At 31.9% G+C, this 22469-nt stretch overlaps 1 protein-coding gene and 1 long non-coding RNA gene across 3 annotated transcripts; both read right to left on the bottom strand.

Moving 5' to 3' along the window:
- Positions 1–17676: 17676 nt before the first annotated feature.
- LOC127899975 (uncharacterized) lies at positions 17677–20194 on the bottom strand. 2 transcript variants are annotated; one of them, XR_008051841.1, is made up of 3 exons: positions 19279–20194; positions 18953–19016; positions 17677–17975 (listed from the first exon to the last, which is right to left on the bottom strand). It is a non-coding gene; the product is annotated as an uncharacterized LOC127899975 (long non-coding RNA). The 2 variants fall into 2 exon arrangements; XR_008051840.1 differs by having other exon boundaries at positions 17677–17972.
- Positions 20195–20947: 753 nt separating this feature from the next.
- LOC107178730 (cytochrome b561 and DOMON domain-containing protein At5g47530-like) lies at positions 20948–21847 on the bottom strand. The gene has a single exon (XM_015534287.2). The coding sequence runs from the start codon at positions 21845–21847 to the stop codon at positions 20948–20950; it is 900 nt and encodes a 299-aa protein (XP_015389773.2).
- Between the last annotated feature and the right edge of the window lie 622 nt (positions 21848–22469).

Below are 22469 nucleotides of genomic sequence, written 5' to 3'. Positions count from 1 at the left end.
GCAGGGCAAAAATTCAACATATCTCTAAAGACTATAATGCAATTGCTCATGCACTTGCTAAGATAGCCTTAGGTAGTGACAGATCTTGTGTTTGGAAGGGATCTTTCCCTCCTCAAATCATGTGCTTGTTTTCAAAGCTTTGTTAATGAAAGTAAATCTTTCTATCAAAAAAAAAAAAACATGGGAAGATGGTCGGCCACTAATTTCTAGATCAAATCATAATTCAGAGAAGGTGCTCAAAATGGGAAGATGGTCGGCCACTAATTTCTAGATCAAATCATAATTCAGAGAAGGTGCTCAAAATGGGTAGATGGTCGGCCACTAATTTCTAGATCAAATCATAATTAATTTCTAGATAAATCATTTGTTTAGATTGAATCTAATGATCAGCTGACTTGTGCTCAACTTTTCGACATTTTCTATCATATGAGCATATATAGTAATATACGGTTTAAGATTAGGAGTGGCAATCTAGATTAGAATTCATTTGTTCAATTCAATTTTATGTGAATTAAATGGGTTTTGTTTTGAAAAAATTGATTCGTTTAATAAATGACTGAATTCAATACAATTCGTTAATTAAACGAATCGAGTTTGAGTTTAAGTATTGATTTATTTATTCATTTAGTATTCATTTAATAAATTAGTCATAAATGAATTAAATATGATCCATTTATTTAAAATTTATTTATTATTCGTTTAATTAAATTACTTAATTATCCTTAAATATATATGAAAAAATTTTAAAGTTTGAAGGTTAATATAGTAATTATAAATGATAATAAGACAAAGTACATAAATTAAAATTCATTTATCATTCTTTATAGGATAATCAAATATTGATGAATCAGATTTGATTCGATCAATTTTATTAATTCTATTAAACGAATTAAATGAATTGAACTGAATATTCGTTTAATAAGCGAATCGAATTCGAATCAGTAGAGTTTTAACCCAATTCTTTTATGATTTGATTTGAATTTGAATCATTTATTCTTTTTTTCGCCCTTAGCTAAGATTTAATTAGTTTTATATTCTTATTCAGTAACTAATAATTTTATTTTTTTTTAAATTTAGTAAAAAAAATCAACTCAATGCTAAATCCAAATTTTTTTTTGGATGAATTATATAGAATGAAGGTGGGTGGTTGGGGCGTAGTTTTTGCATACACCGTAAATAATGATCAACGGTTGAAGTTTCCTCAGACTCGATCAATGGCTGAAATATCATTAAAAGATTATGGATTTCGATCGCTATCACAAAGATTGTGAGTCCGATTAGGGCTTAGATATCGTTCCTACTAATTAGCAATAAAAATACACAATAACTGTAAATAAACTAATAGTTAATTTCATAGTTATATATTATTAGCTGTATTTCAATTGTACGATTTACGTGGGAGCATACAAGGTCCGATTCAATGACGTGGGACAAATGTATTCAACAATGGCAAAGATAAAATGTGCCAATTCTTATGATATCGGTGGCTCTCCACCGTTTGCATGCATGATCTCATCTTAATCGATTCATCAGCCCACTAGCTCATATTTAGCTGATTTATTTGGAGGATCAATACCATAAGGGGTGTTCGCGGATCGAATTTTATGGATTGGACATCAATACATATCTAATTCACGATTTTGCGGATTATAAATTTTCAATTTAATCTAATCTCCGAATTGGTGAAATTCAATTCATATCTAATCCATACATCTGCGGATCGGATGCGGATTTGACAAAATCCATATCCAATCCATCATTTTACGGATTGGTTTACGGAATACAATTTTTTAATTCTGTCCAATTCACGAATTAACTAAATAAAAAAATTTAACATAAAAATAATTTTACTACCGATCAAATTTAAAATTAAATAATATTTAAATAAATTAATTGTTTAAATAAAGTTAGAAAATACATTTAAAGTTTCAAAATATAACACATCAAAAAAAAAACTCATTTGTTTAAATCAGTATATGGAAATTAACTATTTAGGAATCTATATTTGTTTATTTAATTATTTTTATTTTATATTATTATCAGATAAGATATACCATAGTGTTAATGTAACTATCTTTTAACTTATTTATTTACTAACAAGTACTAATGTCATATTTACAAGTTTTATTTTTTAATTAAATAAATAAATTTTATTTTTTTGTGGATTTGCAGATTTTTACGGATTTACAGAAGTAGATCCATATCCAATCTGCCGATTGCGGATTATCAAATTTTCAATTCAATCCAATCCACCAATTCGCGAATCGGATTTCTACGGATCAGATAAATTGAGCAGATCGAATTGGATTCTGAACACCCTTAGGGGCGAGCCCCATTCACATTAGAGGGTGCCGTGATACCTGCAGATTTTTGTAGGTGTAAAATTTTTGTTTTGCCCTATAGCAGTTTTCTGGTCCGGGATCTTAAAGTGCGGGAACAGTCCGGAAAACTTTAAAATCGCAGAGTTTTAAAAGCTTGCAACTTGAAGCACTTAAACCATACGGTTTATGTGTTTTTCTGAACATTTCCGCACTTCAAAATTCCGGATTAGAATATTTATATATATATATATATATAGAGGGAACTGTTCCAATCCGGGAGGAACAGTTTCCGGGACAAAGCCTAATGGCCTTTGGATTTCAATCCAAAACCCACTAGTGGCTGCACATGGTGGGCCCCACCATGTGCAGCCAACAAATAAAAAAGAAGAAGCCACCAATCGAACGGCCCCTAGTTAATTCCCGGACAATGATCCAATTTGGGACTCCCAGATTGGATCACTGTCCCATACATACATACATACATACATACATACATACATAAATATACATATCATATACATATACATATACATATACATATACATACATACATACATATATATATATATATATATATATATATATATATATATATCTATCTATCTATCTAGGGATATTATCATTTTCCCACCAAAGGTATTCTGACATATCATGTCAGTACCACGGTTTGGTAAAACTATCAATTTACCACCAAACGTTTAAACTGTTAGCATTTTCCCACCATTCCGTTAAAACTCAGTTAATATGTAACAGAAAATTCATAAAAGGTCAATTTTACCCCTGAAGTGTAAAAGACCATGTAATTAACCTTTTATGAATTTTGTAATTAAATCATCATTTGTTGTTCTTCCTTCTTAAAGGACAAAAATTACCCTTTATAAATTTTGTAAAATTGACCATGTGGTGCTAGGTACTTCATAAATTGATTTAATTTATTTAATTTTTAAAGGTCAAATTTATTTATTAAATTGACGAGCTAAAGACAATTTATTCTACTACTAAACATCAATTTATGAAAGGGAAAAGAAAAGAATGTGCAAAAGAAGCAATTTAATCTTTGATATGATGATAATAATTTTACACAAAAAATTAAATAAATAAATTTGCCCTTTAAAAATTAAATAAATTAAATCAATTTATGAAGTACCTAATACCACACGGTCAATTTTATAAAATTCATAAATGGTAATTTTTTTCCTTTAAGAATGAAGAACAACAAATGATGATTTAATTACAAAATTCATAAAAGGTTAATTACATGGTCTTTTATGCTCCAGGGGTAAAATTGACTTTTTAGGAATTTTCCGTTACATATTAACTGAGTTTTAACGGAATGGTGGGAAAATGCTAACAGTTTAAACGTTTGGTGGTAAATTGATAGTTTTACCAAACCATGGTACTGACATGATGTGTCAGAATACCTTAGGTGGGAAAATGATAATATCCCATCTATCTATCCCACAAAAAGAATTCTGATAACTATATGTACGTTTACAATTATTAATTTATTTTTAACAAATTGTTTTCTCTTTCTTTTGTTAGAAACAAGGGAGTCTTCTTTTTTTGGGTGTTTTATAGACTTAATTTTATTCAAATTTATACTATCTTTTTTTGATACGAAAACAACTTTTATACTATAAAAATTTTTATAAACTTTTTATATGTTACAGCCTATGCAAGTATTGAAAATATTATGTAATTAATTTTGAAATGTCTGAATTTGATCCCGCCGAGCTCCGTCCCTGAACACCGTTATGGTTTCTTTGTAAAATCAGATGAAAACAAAATTAGATCAAATGTGGGTGCCTTGCCCTTATATGTGGCTAACTTTCATTGGTCACAAATCACTATATGGCAATAATCACTTGATTTGTACAATTGTTTAACACAGGGAAAATGTAAGAATAAAAACGTTATTCTCATGGCTTATTTCTCTTAGCCCCTTTATCATTTAGTTCTTTATATTTCCTACATTATCAACAGTTATAATAACAATCAAATTTGTCTTGCTCAACTCCATTTTTTTTGCATATTATTCAATGAGTAATATTAAATTATTTTTGTATAAAGAGATGTGACATTGTATCATTGGTTAATTGAAATGAAAAATAATAAAAATAAATTATGTGGGTCATATATTATTTTCATTCAACCAACCATGATATGCCATATTAGTTTGTATAAAAATTATTTGTACAAGAGTTACTAGGCGCACATCACTCTTCTTTTATTGGTCAATCTTAATAGAGTATTGATTAAGATATTTTCTCTAATTAATTCTTAGACTTAGGCTTAGCAATGGGTGGGTCAAGCTCGGGCCAGGCTAAGCCCTAACCCTACTCTATGATTAAAATGAAAGGCACTTGCCCTTAAAGATCTCGATCCTTTAAATTAAGGCATTGTCAGTTACTGAGTCAGGGCTCAGGCTTTATTCAAGCCCTGCTATAATTTTTTCACTCTTAATTTTTTAGTTTTTTTAGATAGGACTCATATTTTTCATTTTTTGTTAATAATATTGTATTGTTATTGTTCCATTTTATGATGAATTTGTTTATAACTAGTGTAGTAAAATATTTTTTATTTAGCTTTAATAACGATATAAATATAACAATCTAACCAAATTAACAGAGTAACTAGATGAAAACAAGTAAATAAATCAAATAAAAAATAACTAAGTTAATATGAAATAGCCACAAATATACTTAGGTGCAATTGTGACCATGTGTATAGTGTGTGTGTTTTAATAAGTTGTAAGTACTATTTTTTTATTTTAAAAGTTAACTTAAGAGCCAAGGGTCAGGTCAGGGCTCTCTAGTGATGCCATAACCTTAACTTAAATGTAATTAGGGCTTGACTCCTTTAATTCTAATCCACCCAAACTTTAAATTCGGGCTAAAACCTTAAAAATTAGAGTCGGATCAATTGGCCAAGGCTGCATCGGTTTTGTTTTTCTTTATCCCTACTTAGATTCAAATATAAACAAGAATTAAAAACATTTGTATGTGTGTATATTTTGGTTAATTTAGTAGCTGCCGCCAAGCTTTTCACCAGTAATGGATGCAAAGACTCCTTTGCTTGGATAGTAACAGGTGGATCAGTGCTATTCCTAATTAATTAGGCTGATGAGTTGGGGATTGCTTGGTGAAGGTCATTGAAGGCAGCCTCCATTTTTACCAGTAAGTCACAGATAAATTTAGTTTTTCTCTCTTTTTTTTAATGGTCCTTACCGAAATCAAAGCAAACTCAAAGTGAAATTTTGTAAATCAAATATGAACTAAATACTAGAAGAGAATTGAACTGAACCAAATCAAATTAATTTAATTCAGTTGAGTTCGATTCAGGTCTATAGTTTAGTTTGATTTTGTATGACTCTAGTAATTTTACCCTATGTATTCAATTAAAAAACAATAACATAATAATAAAATACTATTGCCACAACAACAATCTTAAGTTCATAAATTTGCAAATAATAAAGAACATAATAAAGTCGAATAAGTTCATATAATAAAGTCCAACATGAAACAAACTTATGTAGTCTAGAAATCTACTACAAATGACAAATCCACAATAATAAATAAAATAGGAAAGCAACAACACAAAATCACATATAAAAGAGAATTCAAAGCTTCATTGTATATTGGCCATCGACATTCACAAATTCTTGATTCTTCAACATGTCTCTAACAATATTAGAACTCAACACCAAGTCATCAACATGCATCCACATTTACTGTACTTATATTATCTCTCAAAGTGAGCCAAATACCAACAATTAAACAAATTAAAATGAATTGCATACTACCACATTAATAATCACTTGTATTTACTAACATAAAATCTATTTTTAATTTTTAATTTTTCTCCTCGAAACTAAACCAAACAAAAACCAATTGGTTAACACAATTCATCTCTGTTTAATTCAGTGAGGATATAATAAGCCTCATCCGTAAGCAAGAAAATAGCATCAAATAGGGGAGTTCGTGGATCGGATTTTATGGATTGGATATCAATCCATATCCGATCCACAATTTTGCGGATTATAAATTTTTAATCCAATTCAATCCATGGATTGATGAAATTCAATTCAAATCAAATCCATATATCTGCGGATCAGATGCGGATTGGACCTAATCCATATCCAATTCACCATTTTACCGATTGGTTTGCGGACCAAAAATTTTTAATTCTGTCCAATCCACGAACTAACTAAATAAAAAAATAATATAAAACTAATTTTACTACCGATCAAATTTAAATAAGATTAAATTAATTAATTATTTAAATAAATCCAGAAAATACATTTAAAGTTTCAAAATATAACACACTAAAATGAAAAAAATCTCATTCGTTTAGATCAGTACATGGAAATTAACTATTTAAGAAGATATATTTGTTTATTTAGTTATTTTTTATTATTATTGGATAAGATGTAATATAGTGTTACTGTAACGATATTTTAACTTTTTTTTTACTAGTAAGTATTAATGCCATATTTACAAGTTTTATTTTTGATTAAATAAATACTTTTTATTTTTTTACGGATTCGTGGATTTTTGTGAATTTATAGAAGTAGATCCATATCCAATCCACAGATTGCGAATTATCAATTTTTTAATCTAATCCAATCCACCAATCCAGGGATTGGAGTTTTACACATCTGATTTCTACGGATCAGACGGATTGAGCGAATCGGATTGGATTCTAAACACCCCTAGAGAAATACTACCAAATAATCCTAATCCTCCTTCTAAACGTCGTGTTTTAATAGGAAACATTTTCTTCAGAAGAGTAAGGATTATATAACTATCCCGATACAAGTTCAACCATCATTTCCGGAATCAAGTCATTTAAACACTCAAAATTCTCTAGGTAATCTTCCTAATACTCCCACTCCAACTGTTATGCTTCTTGTTGATCATAATGTACCTATAACCATTCGAAAAGGTGTTTGAAACTGCACTAAACATCATGTTGCAACTTTTTCTTGTGCTGTTGGTGTCAATGTGCAAGTTTACACAACAAGTAATTTAATGATAAGTATTCAAGATCGTTTCCACAAGGATTGATGTTATCAGACTTGCTATAGTAATCTTAACAGTGCAGTTTGTTTCAAATTAAAATGTGATAACTAATGAAACTAATAAAATAACTAAAATGCAATAAATAAAATAAAGAAAACTCTCACAACAAACACAAGGATAAAACTACTGAGAATGGAGTAGTTGAGTGATTAAACTCTTGATTAGTATTAAAAAAATTTTAATTATCAAGCGATAATAATATTATTTTGTGCTTATGTTATAAATTATATTTGTGTTTATGCAATATATTAGGAATTATTAATTATATTTTAAATATATCTAATTTTGTGTGTTTATTAGGTAAAATATTAATTTCACGTAATTCGAGACTCCAAACAGATAAACGGAGGTCAAATTTGGATTCAGGAGATCCGAAAACTTTAAGATCAGTCAAGATCGGCTTAAAATTGGGCTTGTGTAAAAAGAGTTGACTTTTCCTGTTGACCGAGCACTGATTGGATGATGAAATGAGCTTACAATAGATATAAATGCATGGGATGACTGGCAATTTTGACTAAAGCTCAACCATTCATAATTCAATGGCCATAATTGTGCCACGTGGCAATGGTTGGTGAAGCAAGTTGCAGGATCTAAATATTTGTATTCGGGTCCACCCGATCCACCCATTAACCTGCCAAATCTCAACCGTTCTTTGACCAAATCGAACGAGTCAAACGATGCCACGTGTGATGTTGACATTTGAAGTTTGACCAGCCGTTGGATCTTGATCTAATGGTTGTGAGGAGCACATGCATGAAACTTATGATGGACCGCAAAACACTGGATTATGAATTTATTTTTCTATAAATAGAGCCTCATTTTTATGTTTTTAATCATCTCTCTACAACTCTCTTCTTCTCAAATTCTCTCCATCTCCCTGTAATCTTGATTTTCAGGTGTGTTTCTAATATTTTGTATAATTAGTTTTATAAATAAAATTAGTTTTATTATCAATTTTAGTTGTTTTTATTACTTTTAATTATAAGTAATTTAATTTTAATATTTATTTTTATTTCAATTATGCTTAACTAAATAATATTAGTTAGGGGAAGGTGAAACTCTTAGGAAATAAATATGATTTAATCAAATTCTATTTTTAATTTTATAAATTAAATTATTTTCTATTTAATTTTATACATATTTTATGTTTTGAAATTTTGATTTATTGTAGACAAACAAATGAATTTGGCACAATAAATTCTTAATATCTTAAAATAAGGTATGGTAAAATGGTATTTTGACTTATTGTATACAAATTAAATTTTGGCACAATAAATACTTAATCCATCATAAAATTAAAGGAAAATAATAATAATTTATATAATTAATCTTTTGAGTATTAAATCTAAAAAAAGGGCAAAAAGAATTTATTAAGTTTTATTTAGTACTAAGAGTGGATCCACAACGCTAACTAGTTCAATTTCATAGTTTCATTTAAATTAAGTTGTTTATATTCAAGTTTTAATTTCAATTTTTAGTTAAAATAACATAAACAAATTAAATCTTTTCTTTGTGGATCGACCTCGGACTCACCGAATTATAATACAACAGGACACTCTTATACTTGGGAGTTAAAAATTACTTTTAAGTTGTGTCAACTCTCTTAATGGTTTTTTTAATGTTTCTTCTAATTTTAGACTCGGTTGCTATAGCACTGGGCAGAATCCTATTGTATCCTCAGCTGTCGCATGTTCGATGTCTTATATCTTTATGCAACCTAACAATGATAAATTATTATGCCAACATAAGATATAACATTATACGTTTAAGTTCTAATTATCCTACAAGGTGAATCTCTATATCTAGTTCATCACTAATTTTAAATTAAGCATGACCCTTTTAGAATCAAGTTTAACTCAACTCAGGAAACCCAATCTAAAATCAAGTATTGCTCTGATATGTTCCACTAAGATAGACCATTTTATGACTCTTTCTTAGCTTGTATCATTAAATGGGTGATCAGCCAAAATAACGAATATAAATAAATATTATTAAAACAAAATGCTATAAAAAATATGCAGAAACACATATATTCAATCAATAAACCATCAAGATTGTTTATCACTTAACCAAAAATAAATTTAGTTCATAACCTGTAAAAGAAACATGAATAACAGAGTTTTAGCCACCAAATATATTCTCATGAATTAAGAATAAATAAGAAAACAAGAGAAGACTAAGAAGGACTTGATTCCCGATTGATTTTTGCAAATTCTCCTCTAATGCACCCCTTGATTTTTCTCTTGGATGATGTCTTCTCTCTTATTTCTTTTCGGTTTTTATTTTTGGTTGACGGCCTCCTCCCTTCCTTTGTGTGTGTGCTTCTTTAATAGTTAGAAATTAGGGCAACTACAAGTCTAGGGAGCGCAGCTTCTAGATTTGGAAACTTTAGATCGCAATCTGCTGAGTATCTCACGCGAAATCTTTTCTGTCAATAATCCAAGATTTCTACAGTAAAAGCTACAACATCTCATTGTTCCAAACTTGTTTAAATGCTTCAGTAGCAATGTTCTTTTTTTTTTTTTGCAAGCCCATTGCAACAACATCCTTTTCTTGAAATTCGAGCTTCTAATTACTTATTATTACGAACATGCCTTAAGCACACAATTATTCAAAATCGAACAAAATTTATTAAAATTAAACAAAAATGGATGTTGATGCAAACTATTATTAAAATGCAACAAAAACACATCACTTACTTTCTAAGTAACCTTAATTTAAGTCTAAAAGTGCCATGATAACTCTCTTTTCATAGAGTTATCACACCCCTAAACTTAAATTATTACTTGTGCTCAAGTAATGATAATAACATTAACACTCAATCACACATTAGTAACATAGCTCTGCCAGCAAGCGTGTAAGGATTCGTCAACCCTCAGATCACACTCTTACTCATGCAAAATTGCCATAGCAGTGTAGTTCTAAACTTAGGCCTCATTTTGTTTAAGGTGAGTTTGTGCCACTTTGATCAAATTGTACAGATGCTGCAGTGATGCGTAGATGTTATGTATACTTCAGAGGTAGAACACAAGTACAATCATATCAGAGACAAGTTCAAAACTATGCTATAGCAAAATATTCTCTCTTTTTTTTTTCAGATAGATTTCTCTTCAATATATCATTGATTTTTTTTTCATGTGAATGTTTGTCACTTGTGGTGATGACACTTAATTACTTATGCAATGTACAAATCAGAGTTGTTGCAGCAATGCTCACGACACAATCTTATCTATAGATATCTTTAACTCATGGCTGAACATGAGGCTCATGAACAAACCTAGCTACTCAATATCCTAGACAGAGGACCTTCTCTCTAAATTTTTTTTTTCAGATGCTACAGCAAAGCTCATAGCTCTTATTGCCTTTGGACTCAGGTCTGCATATGGGGTACATACTCAGCCTTGGTTACTTAGCAATTTAAGCCACTGGAGCTAAATTTATAAGAGCACAATTCAACAAAAAAATTTCTCCCAAACTTGAAATTTTGCTACTCGTTTCTATTTTCTAGCTTCTGCTACAATATTCTCACAAAACTCAGTCAAAGTCTAAGTGTTGGGACAAAATTTCAACACTCATCCATGAATTATCTCTACTTGACAATCTTAAAAAATTAAATAAGCTCACTTTATCTTCATTCAAGTTCTGCATCAATGTCCTCTGAATCTTCCTCGGAGTCATCATCATCCAAAACTTTTTCTTTACCCTTGCTGGAGAGGACTAGGACTGGAGGCTCAGCATCTTACTCCTCCTTTGATTCATCTTCATCATTTTGGATGATATGCTTTTGCCTTTATTTGGGGGGCACCATTTGAGATACCTCCTCTTTCTCCTCCTCTAGCTCTTCTTCTTCTTCTTCTTCTCCAGGTGTGCTGTTTATTTCATATTCAACATCTTCTTATTCGTTTCGGAGGCACCATTGGTTGCAAATCGATCCTATTTATTACTCTACCTTCCTCATTTGCCCATGAACTCCCGTCTACAGTAAAGGTTTTTAGCACACTAGTCCATTTCTTAGAGGTCATGCTTCCAATCATCTTTTAGTACTCATAGCCAACATTAGAAGGTAAATTGTAAAAAGCATTGATTACACTTGGGTCTAAGGCGACTTGAGTGTTCCTTACCCAAGTTGTTCATTGGTCTTGTCCTAACACGTTGGCATAAAATTCCTTGACAATCGGCAATACAAGATCCCTTGAATGCTTGTAAAATTCCAACCAGCCCCTTCTTGCTGCAGCAGTGTGGATAGTGTAAATTATTCCAGAAGGTTGTGTCGGGAATTGGAAACCCTTCTCTTCTAAAATCTTTCGCAGTTCGATAAATTCTTCAAACTTTTCTTCGGCTTTGTAGCCTTGGAAGCGTGATAGAATCTTTAGACAGCTTTCCTTCTTCTTGTATCTCAGCATTGCTGGATAATGAAGGCTTAAGCTGTCAAAGGAATCATGAATTCTGAGGACTATTGCTGAGAGAGGGGAAAATGTCGAGTTAAATTTCAATCGGTACAATTAAACCCTAATATATAAGTGACGGTAAAAATAGAAATAAAAGAAAAATTAATTTAAGGAGATAAGATTGGAAAGAAAATTTTGAATTTAAAACATATCCAATTTAGATAAGAAAATGATATCGAGTCCGGAATCTAGGGATTATGTAATCCTTTCTTATCATTATCTTGATTTGCTAAGCCAGCTATCAAAAATTTATTCCCACTTCGGTAAATTTTTTTTTTCCATAATTGTGATACTGTAACGGTAAGAATTGTTACTGCAGCAAATAATTTTGTGCTACAACAATCTGTTGTAAAGTTTCTCATTTGATTAAAAGCATTGTCCACTGTCATGCGAGATGTAATGATGTAGCAACTTGTGTCAGTTTCTTAGCCCAATTTTTTTTTTATAACTAGACTGCAATAAAACATGAAAAGAAAGTAATTAATCAAAATAAAATAACCATAAAGAAAAACATGCAAAATTAAATTTAAAGAAAAGAAAATTGAATAACCTCCCTAAATATTGGTTGCCTCACAATTAGTGTTTTATTTTAGGTCCTTTGGCCTGATCTTCCCTAAATTCTTAAACTGGATCGGAGAAGCCTACATCCTCCCTTGAGTCAAGTGAGACATCATCAATGTAATGTTTGATTCGTTGACCATTTACCATAAATTCTTGACCAGTTTTCTCATCCTTGAGATCTACAACAGCATGAGAATAAATTTTGATAAGTCTAAAATGCCCTGACCACTAGATTTTAACTTTCCTAGAAAAAGCTTTAATCTTGAATTGTAGAGCAAAACTTGTTGGCCCATAGTGAAATTTCTTTGCTGAATGTGTTTGTCATGCCATTGTTTAGTTTTTTCCTTGTAAATCCTTGCATTTTCATAGGAGAACAACCTTAACTCGTTAATCTCACAAAGTTTGAATTTTTGATGCTCTGCTGCAGCATGCATGTCCATGTTTAATTGCGAGCCTACAAAGAAAAATAAAAGAAAATACCGAAATTAGAACAAATCAACTAAGAGATTGGCATGATTATATGAATATTCTAGTTGTACAAATCTGTATACTTTTAGCAAGTTGACTTTTTATAATTAGCAGTAATATTAGCTTTCCTTTTTAGTTTCTTTCTATATCTTTTACTATAGGGTATAAACTTTATTTTGAATATAAATGTGAAACATTTAACTTTGTTTCCTTTCAACGTTCTTTAAGAAGCATCAGATCGAAGAACAACTCCTCAAGATGGATGTCAATCCAAAGAAAAAAAGAAAAAAAGCTCCAAGAATAATAGAAGATGATATGTTTGATATATAGGCAAAGGACTAGGTAGAGGTCATGGTCATAGAGAGGCTGGAATTTCAATAAACAACAACTCCAATTACAGAAAAGAGAAAGCTCAACTAGAGTACAAGGCAAAGGCAATCCAAGATCGAGGTACGATAAATCTCAACTACAATGCTATAATTGTCAAATATTTGGGTATTATGCTTCAGAATGTAGAGCTCCAAGTACCAAAATTAATAAGAGGGTGAATTATGTTGAAGAGAAGCAATTGTGAAGATTGTACACTTTTACTTGCACACAATGACACGAGTAGAGGTCAGGAAAATACAAGGTATCTTAACAAAGAAGCTAGTAATCAATGAGCGGAAACAGAAGCATGTTCATGGAACTAAATAAATCTATGAATAACAATATCGCTTTTGGAGATGAGTCAAAAGTACCAGTGAAGGGTAAAAGTAACATTCTTTTTCGTTGAAAATATAGTAGCCACCATTTTATTTTAAATGTTTATTATGTGCCTAGTATGAAAATTAACATCCTCAGTTTATGTTAACTCTTGGAAAAAAGATTATGATATTCACTTAAAAGATTATAGTCTTTTTCTAAAAGATAATAGAGGAAACCTAATTACGAAGGTGAAAATATGAAAGAATAGAATGTTTATTTTAAATATTCAAAATGATATTGCAAAATGTCCCAAGGCTAGTCACAAAAATCCAAATTGGATTTGGCATCATCGATATAGGCATCTCAGCTTTGGTGGACTAGAGCTACTATAAAAAAAGAACATGGTTAAAGGCCTACCTTATTCTTCTGTTGTTTTCTTGTTTACTTTTTAGTCATGAAGATGTGTTTGATTGCTGAAACTTTGTTCTTTACTTTTCTTTTGCAAATAATGAACTAAATTTATTTGTGGTTGAGTGATAAGCAATCTTGATGGTTTATTGACTGAAAATATGTGTTGCTGTATGTTTGTTGTAGCATTTTGTTTTGATAATATTTATTTTTATTCATTATTTCGGCTAATCTCCCATTTAATGATACTAGCTAAGGAAGAGCCACAAAAGGGCTTATCGTAGTGGAACATATAAAAGTAATACTTGGTTTTAGATTGGGTTTCCTAGATTGAGTTTTACTTGATCCCAAAAGGGCCATGCTTAATCTAAAATTAGTGATGAACTAGATATAAGGATTCACCTTGTAGGGTATGTTATATCATATGTTGGCATAACAACTGATCACTGTTAGGTTGCATATAGATATAAGATATCCAACATGCGACAGCTGAGAATACATAAAGATTTTGCCAAGTGCTGTAGCAACCGAGCCAAACATTAGAAAAATAGTCAAAACCATTAAGAGAGTTTATTCACTCAACTACTTTATATTCTCATTGGTTTTATCCTTAAGTTAGACATGATAATTTACTTTGTCGCATTTTATTTATAGCGTTTTTATTTTAATTAGTATATTAGTTTTATTAATTGTTTATTTTAATTTAGAACAAAATCTGCACTGTTGAGATTGCTGTAGCAAATCTAATAACATCAATCCCTGTGGAGACGATCTTGAATACTCATAATTATATTACTTATTGTGTACACTTGTACAGTGACACTAATAGTAATTGAGTTAAAATTTACAACAATCGCTCTATTGGAAACCACTCTTTCATCGGACGGTGGCTTATTTTTAACACGAAACTATACAATCCAAATAACAAGATGATCATGATAAGCTGAGATGTAATTTTTGATGAGGAAGGAGAATTGGATTTTGGTTATGGTGTCGATGACTTTAACTTCTTTCCAATTAAAGAAGATGATCATACATAGATAAAATGAGTAGAAGAACAATAAGAGCTAGTTACTCCACCGATCTTACCAGCATCAACCACATATGGAGATTAACTACTATCTTTTTTAAATAAAAGAACTGAAAAATGTACAAGGAGTCTTCAAGATTTCTATGAGGTAACTAAGAACCTTTATAATCTCACTCTCTTTTGTCTCTTTACTGATTGTGAACTAATAAACTTCCATGAAGCTGCACGAAAATGAGAAATAGAGAAAAACAATGGATAAAGAAATCAAAGCTGTCGTGAAAAATGACACTTGGAAACTTACTACTATTCCCAAAGGTCATAAGGCGATCGGTGTTAAATAGATGTACAAAATGAAGAGAAATATGAAGAGAGAAATTAAAAGGCACAAGGTAAGGTTAACTAATAGTTAAAAGGCTAGCATAGACAATGATGAGGTATTTACTCCTATAGCCCAACTTAAAACTATCAGACTTATTATTTATTTGTCTGCTCAGAACAAATGGAAGAATTATCAGTTGGATACAAAGTCTGGTTTTCAAAATAGAGTTCTTGAAGAAGAAATCTACATTGAACAATTGTTGGGCTATGAAATGAAGAGGCATGAAGACAAGTTTTGAAATTGAAGAAGGCACTTTATGGATAAATGTAAGCTCCAAGAGCTTGGCACAACAGAATTGACAAGTATTCCAAAGAAAATGGCTTTATCAAATGTCTCTATGAGCATGCTTTATACATCAAATTCAAAGATGGAGATATTATAATTGTGTGCTTATACGTGAATGATCTTATCTTTACTGGAAGTAATTCAAGCTTACTTGGAGAGTTCAACAAAGTAATGGCGAAAAAATTTGATATGATAGACATTGGGTTGATGGAATACTACTTGGGCATTGAAGTCAAGCAATAAGAAGATGGCATTTTCATTCACAAGAAAGCTATGCAAAGGAAATACTCAAGAAGTTCAAGATGAATGATTGCGATCCAATAAGCACACAAGTAAAGTGTAGAGTTAAGCGATACGAGTATGACAAACGATAAAAAGTAGATCTAATTATTTTCAAAAGTCTTATTGAAAGTCTATATTACTTTACATGTATGAGACCTAATGTCCTTTATGTTGTTTGACTTGTGAGTCGATACATACAGAATCCAAAAGACTACTCATTTTAAGACTACAAAATAAACCCTTCGCTATATCAAAAGTACAATTGATTTTGGCTTGTTATACTCATTCTTTAATGACTATAAGCTTGTTGGATATAGCGACAGTGACTGGGGTGGAGATATAGATGATTGAAAGAACACTATAGGATTTGTGTCCTTTCTGGAAGACACTACTTTCACATAGATGTTGAAAAAGCAACATATTCTTACACTTTCTATTTGTGAAGCTGAGTATGTAGCTGATGCATCAAGCATTTGTCATGCAATCTAGCTAAAGAATTTATTGAAGGAGTTGGGTTTTTCCAAAAAGACCTATGGGGATTTCATCAACAACAAATTAGCAATTGCCTTAGCTAAGAATCCTGTGTTTCATGATTGAAGTAAGCATATTGTCACTTGCTACCATTTCATACGGGAGTTGCTTTGAAAAAAAATACAAATATGACAAATCACATGATCAAATGGCTGGCATCCTTACCAAGCCATTAAAATAAGAAGACTTCTTCAGATTGAGAACTTTACTAGGTGCTATAAAACAAGTTTAAAGGGAGTGTTAGATTCAATTCTAAAAAACAAAGCTTACTCCATCTCATAGAACTTTCTAAGTCAGGTAAGATTAGGTAGTTAGTGTGGTTAGTGAAGTAGGTGAAGTGGAATGAGTTAGGTTGATAATTAATGTGGTAGTTGAGAATAAAAGAGTGGTTATGATTAAATTTATTTAGTTTGTGTATGTGATAATAATTATGTTTTTGGTACTATAATTTGTGTTATATACATCAAGCCTAAAAGAAAGAGAGTATAAGAAGCAAAACAAAGCTTTTGAAAGTGATTTGAAAAAGTATGAATTGTTCTTATAATGTTCTAAAACTTCTTTAATAAACATTTATGTTTTATCCTTCAAATTCTTCAATAATTTTGGCAATCTTCACTCTACGGATGTGTGAGATTGCTTAGTCTAACTTTATTAAAATATCATCCAATGAAATAACATTATCTTTATGTTTATTGAATTTGAAATATTAAATCAAACATTGATATCCTTGTAACAATAATCACAGTTATAGACTGCAATTTTGATGCTATGGTATCATAATTATTATGATACTATAATAATAGCTATAATTATTGATACCATAATCATGACACCACAAACTATGCCAATAGATTTTGACTACCAGATCAATGATACAATTAGCAAGTATCATTATAATTACTTGTAATACTAGTTTCATGTCACTAAAGACTATTTTTCTTATAGTGTATAATTTGTCATTTTTTCTTTATCAAAATCACAAAAGCAAATATATAGATATATAATAATTTTGAAATAACATAAAAAAATCTAAGTAGGATTATGAAACGACCTGCGCCGAACTCCCAAGGTGAGTCTATCTAGTCTCATAAAAAATAGACCGATAATAATGTAATCAGTAAGGATTCTGCCAAAAATTCGGCAAAGTCTCCTCTATAAATATAACATTTCTAATCTACAAATATGAAAAAACAAATACTCCCAAAATAATCCAATATATAGCCAATTCTAATGATCAATACCCTCAACCAAAATACAGAATTTTACCCAAGTTATCTCTAGGGTATCAAAAGATTATATTACAACTAATATTAACATACATTGGTTTATTCTTAACCTCAAAAGAATAATACAATAAAATTATACAATCCTAAAAAAAATGAGATGATCAGGATGCCCTAATAAAAATCATCTATATCTTCTAACACCATCACGTGGATAAAATTCAAAATATCTACAGTCACTGGGTCGATTTGGTGTACCTGCAACCTCCTGCTGGGGGGGGGGGGGATATGATAAAATAGGATGAGTATAAAACTTAATGAGCTCAGTAGTGAATATTAGTTTTTGAAAATAAACTTACTTCAAAATAATTATATCATTTCAGTAATAACTTTACCAAAATACCATAAGAAAACTTAAATAAACTCATTTAATTATAAATCATAACTGACATAAACATAAGATATAATACCACATAAAATCAAGGAAGTTATGAACACATTGTAATATCAAATACTGAATTCTGAAAACTATCACTAAACAGGTACCAAGGGAAAAATCTTGTCATAGCTAGACCTCAAACGAACAGGCAATGACATACTATCAGGTTACCGTCATGCCCTAGAGCTACAATGGATAGACTAATGGAATGTCATCTCATAAATCTCATTTTATCTCTGCATGCACAAATTAATCCCCAGAGGACAAAAGCGCCCAAGCACACGGTCCAAAATCTATGTGTGTGCTCTGACAGACCCCAAAGGCCTATATCACATCTATATCTCAGTAACTATATCTCTGCTATCATCATGCTGTATACATAAGCCCCCAAAAGGCAGAAGTGCCCAAACACATGGCCTAAATCCTCTATGTGTGTTCAGACATGCCCTAAAGACCTCTCATCATATCTATGTCACTATAACTGGAGGGGACATGTAATGTCTAATGATTTTGCAAGCAATGCTTATACCCATATACATGAACATATAATTATTATACTATAAATCTTATTTACTTTCTATTTAACATACTTTAAATATATTTTCTTTTCTTTAAAATACTATAATGCATTACTCAAAAATCGATAGGGAAACCGATAATCACACACTTTTTAATAATACAACAATATGTAAATAAAACTCATTTCTAAGAAAAAATAAATAAGAGCATTAAACATTTTTTCACAAGCATGCTTTACTATACTTTAAAATCATAATATTACGAAAATAGGTTTTGTATATTCCACTCACAATGACAATGCTCAGACCCGGTTATCATCCATGCTCGCGGACTGTTTCTTGCCCGCGGATCCTCCTAAATCAAGGAAATGACATAATTATTTTTTTTTTGTAAATGTGGAATAAGACTAGAATTATGCAATAAAGCTTGAAATGAACATCTGTCCATAATATACAACTCCGGCGCCGATAAAATTACCAAAATCTTGTAGCATCCGTAAATTATTAAAATAAACCAAAATCGTAAGCCACTAAATTTCCCTCGGAATCCTTAATCACCAAACTGCCCTCCATTCAAATGACAAAAGTATCCACAAGGCCAGATATTACGAAATTACCCTTAGAGTGCAAAATTATCGAAATGCCCTCGCTGGTCAACGGTGACCGAAATTCAAGCAATGGTGATCGGGAAGCTCGGTTTAGACACTTTTGTCTGAGCTGAGTTCAACGGTACCGGTAGTGAGCTCCCATGCGCGGCAACGACGCTGAAATCTAGCTCGACAGCCATGAGCACCTTAATAATTGGCCGACGGCTAATCAATGACTTCTGGTGGCCGTGGATGGTTAGAAATGAAAGGTGGTGATGTGAGTAAAATCCAACCGATGGCATGGCCTAATTCTGGCGGAATCAATAACGGTGGTGAAGGGCTTTCGCCGCGACTATTCGCGCTTCAAACGGCAGCGTTCTGATCAGTTTTTGGCAACAGTGACAGTAGGAAATTGAAGGCCGGCTCAGGAGCTTTCGCTTGCTACCTTCCACGGACGGTGAGGTAGCCGAACATCGGAGATATGGTCGGGTCGGGTCTTCGGGTTGGTTTGACAGCTTCCTCTCTCTCTCTCACGTGTGAACGTGCCTCCCTTCAAAAAGATTTGCGAAGCTTCCCTTTTTTTTTTTAACCGCCTTTCTCTTTTTTTTTTCCCCACATACGTTACAGATTAATAGGAGTACCTCTATATACATAGTGGTCTGGTCCAACAAAGATTATTTTTTGATAGATCTTCGCACTCCATGGAGAAACGAGACGCAAGCTACTTTCTTAATTCAGATACAGTGTGTATTGGCGATGAAAATGTAATTTTGTACATCTGTTTTTGTGTTTTACTCAAAGCCAAAGTGACAAATAACTAATTTTATTTGTATTATACAAAAAATGAGTGGGTTTAAAAAATGAATTTAAGAAAAAATAGATGCAACGAGGTAGCTGTCCACGTTGGGCCTTCGGTGGCTCCGCCACTGGAAACAACAATGATCAAGGAAGAGAGGTGGTTAAGGTCAAAAGAACTTTCGGAAGCAAGTTGGGTAATATGGTTGTGATAAATGTTTCTCAATTAATCAGTCCAAACATTACAATTTACAAATGCAATTTGACTTGAGAATAGTATGAACAGTACAGGATGCTAATTGCTGCCGTCGAAACAGGGGAATGAAAAAAATTGAAAAGCATATAGAAGTTAAAAGAAAACAAGAGCAAGATGTAAGAGATGACTTATCTTAGAGATTTGCATTTGATTAGTTGTTAAAAATATGAAATAAAAATATATTGTACCAACCACAAACACGTGTTATTGTATAATTTCCAACTTTTCAATTTGAGATGAATATTGTTAAGAAGTTTAATTAATTTAGAGATTACTCTCCACAATTACGTATTTGAAGGACACTTAAACATCTACTAAAACTCATACGATAACTTGCATTGAGAAAGATCAATCCCCTTAAAAAATTCCTCGAACCATGGAACTGGTATCATTAACTAATTTCCGGGGATAAAACAGTTAAATAAACAGTATAATTTAATGTGCCTCTTCTAATTGCGTACCCGACATTTAACAAAAATCAACATGTATGCTATTCATAATATACGAGCTAATATTACGTGCAATGATGCACAAATTAATTTGTAAAAAAAATAATAATAATTCTTTTATATCGCTAATTGATGTGGGAAAATTTAAACATTTACATAAAAAAAGCAGTAAATCCTAATCTACTACTACTCTGAAACTTCATGCTACTGCTGTGATATTGCTTGCAGGATTCTCAATCCTTCTCCGCCGCCTTATGACAATGACCCAAGTTACTACTTCCAAAATAACGGCAATGGCTCCCAAGACAATAAGAACACAAGCATACACCAAGCGCCAAATCTTCAAAGGGTTCAAAATATTAAAACCCTCAAAGATGTTGAAGATGCTTAATATTATGATGGCGTATCCAACAGAATGGTGGTAAAAATTCCACCAAATTCTGTACTTGTGCTCCTTCTTTGGTCTCAGTTTCAACGCAAGAACCTGAATGAAGCCAAGAACGAGAAGTAGTATCCCAATAGTCCTGTGAGTGGAATGTTGAATGCCATGAGATTTGTTGCCAAGGTAAATTCCTGTCCCCGCTCCGGCAATACCAAGTAAGTAAGCCGAGGATTGGCATATGATGTGAGCATAAAACCAAGCGGGATCAGCTGATTGGAAGACCTTCATGTACCTGGCAGTAATAGCACCCACTGGCATCAAGAAGCCCCAACTAGCCGCGTTTATGATTCCATGAACCTGCTTGAAATGAAGAGTACCCGAGGTTCCTCCTTTGGTAGTCGTAACTTTCCCGGAAAGAAGATCCAAAGTACCCATTGATTTGACATTGTCGCCTCCTAGAGAATGCATGCCGAGGTGATTGTCACTACGTACAGGACCTTCTTGCCACACGTGGCTCACTGTGGTCATGTTCTTTGGAAGCACTATCGTTGCGTATATTATCATCTCGTTATTGGAAAAGTCTGCTGAAATCTTGGGAACCTGAAAGCTCAAGTTTCCCTCTTGTAATTTGGTGCCATAACTCATCACCGGCGATGTGTATGCCTTCAAGATTCCGTTAGGGTTACGGTAGGCTACAAGAGATTGAGAGCCGACCATGCCTTTACCGGTAGGGTTTATTGCCCACGCAATCCATCTGGTTGGTTGCATGCCTACATGACGATAGGCCAAGTCGACAGAGCCGGTTGCTTCGTCATAGCTCCAGTGGAGAAAAGAATTTAAAGCTTGCAAATCAACGCATGCACCTTATTTGTTGTTGTGGGTGGTGAAACGGTAATTGGTACATGTTTGAGTTGTTTGAGCGAATGAAGAAGATGAAGAAAGCAACAAAGTAAAAAGCGCAATCAGAAAGATTCTCTTCATGGATTTGTTTGGGGAGTTTAAAGACAGAAACTAATTTTTATTTTTATATAAGCAATCTGTCTCTTGCTACTGCTATGTATTTATAGAAGTAAACTAAATAGGAAATCTCAGTTCCTTGTGAACTTGAGTTTCCTGTTCGTAATAGGAATAACACCCATATAGATTACGAAACCTCACTAGGAATCCTTCTGTGTACAGGGAACTAGAATAGGAAATTTCATCAATATATATATGATTTTGCATGGGTTGTGGAGTAGGCGTGTTTCACGCGTCTATATTTCGCAGTGACACAAACATGAAAAAAAAAATTCGATAAATATATTCATCATAATCTTGAACGAAATTTGTGAGATTGTTG

Source organism: Citrus sinensis, chromosome 9 (genome assembly GCF_022201045.2).
Source record: "Citrus sinensis cultivar Valencia sweet orange chromosome 9, DVS_A1.0, whole genome shotgun sequence".
NCBI classification, from domain to species: Eukaryota; Viridiplantae; Streptophyta; class Magnoliopsida; order Sapindales; family Rutaceae; genus Citrus; species Citrus sinensis.
Note: the sequence above shows the minus strand (reverse complement) of the source record. Positions and strands in the feature narration are given on the sequence as shown.

Excerpts from the sequence above, each read along its gene's own strand:
- LOC107178730 (XM_015534287.2), bottom strand. The coding sequence starts at position 21,847 with ATGGTCGGCTCTCAATCTCTTGTAGCCTACCGTAACCCTAACGGAATC.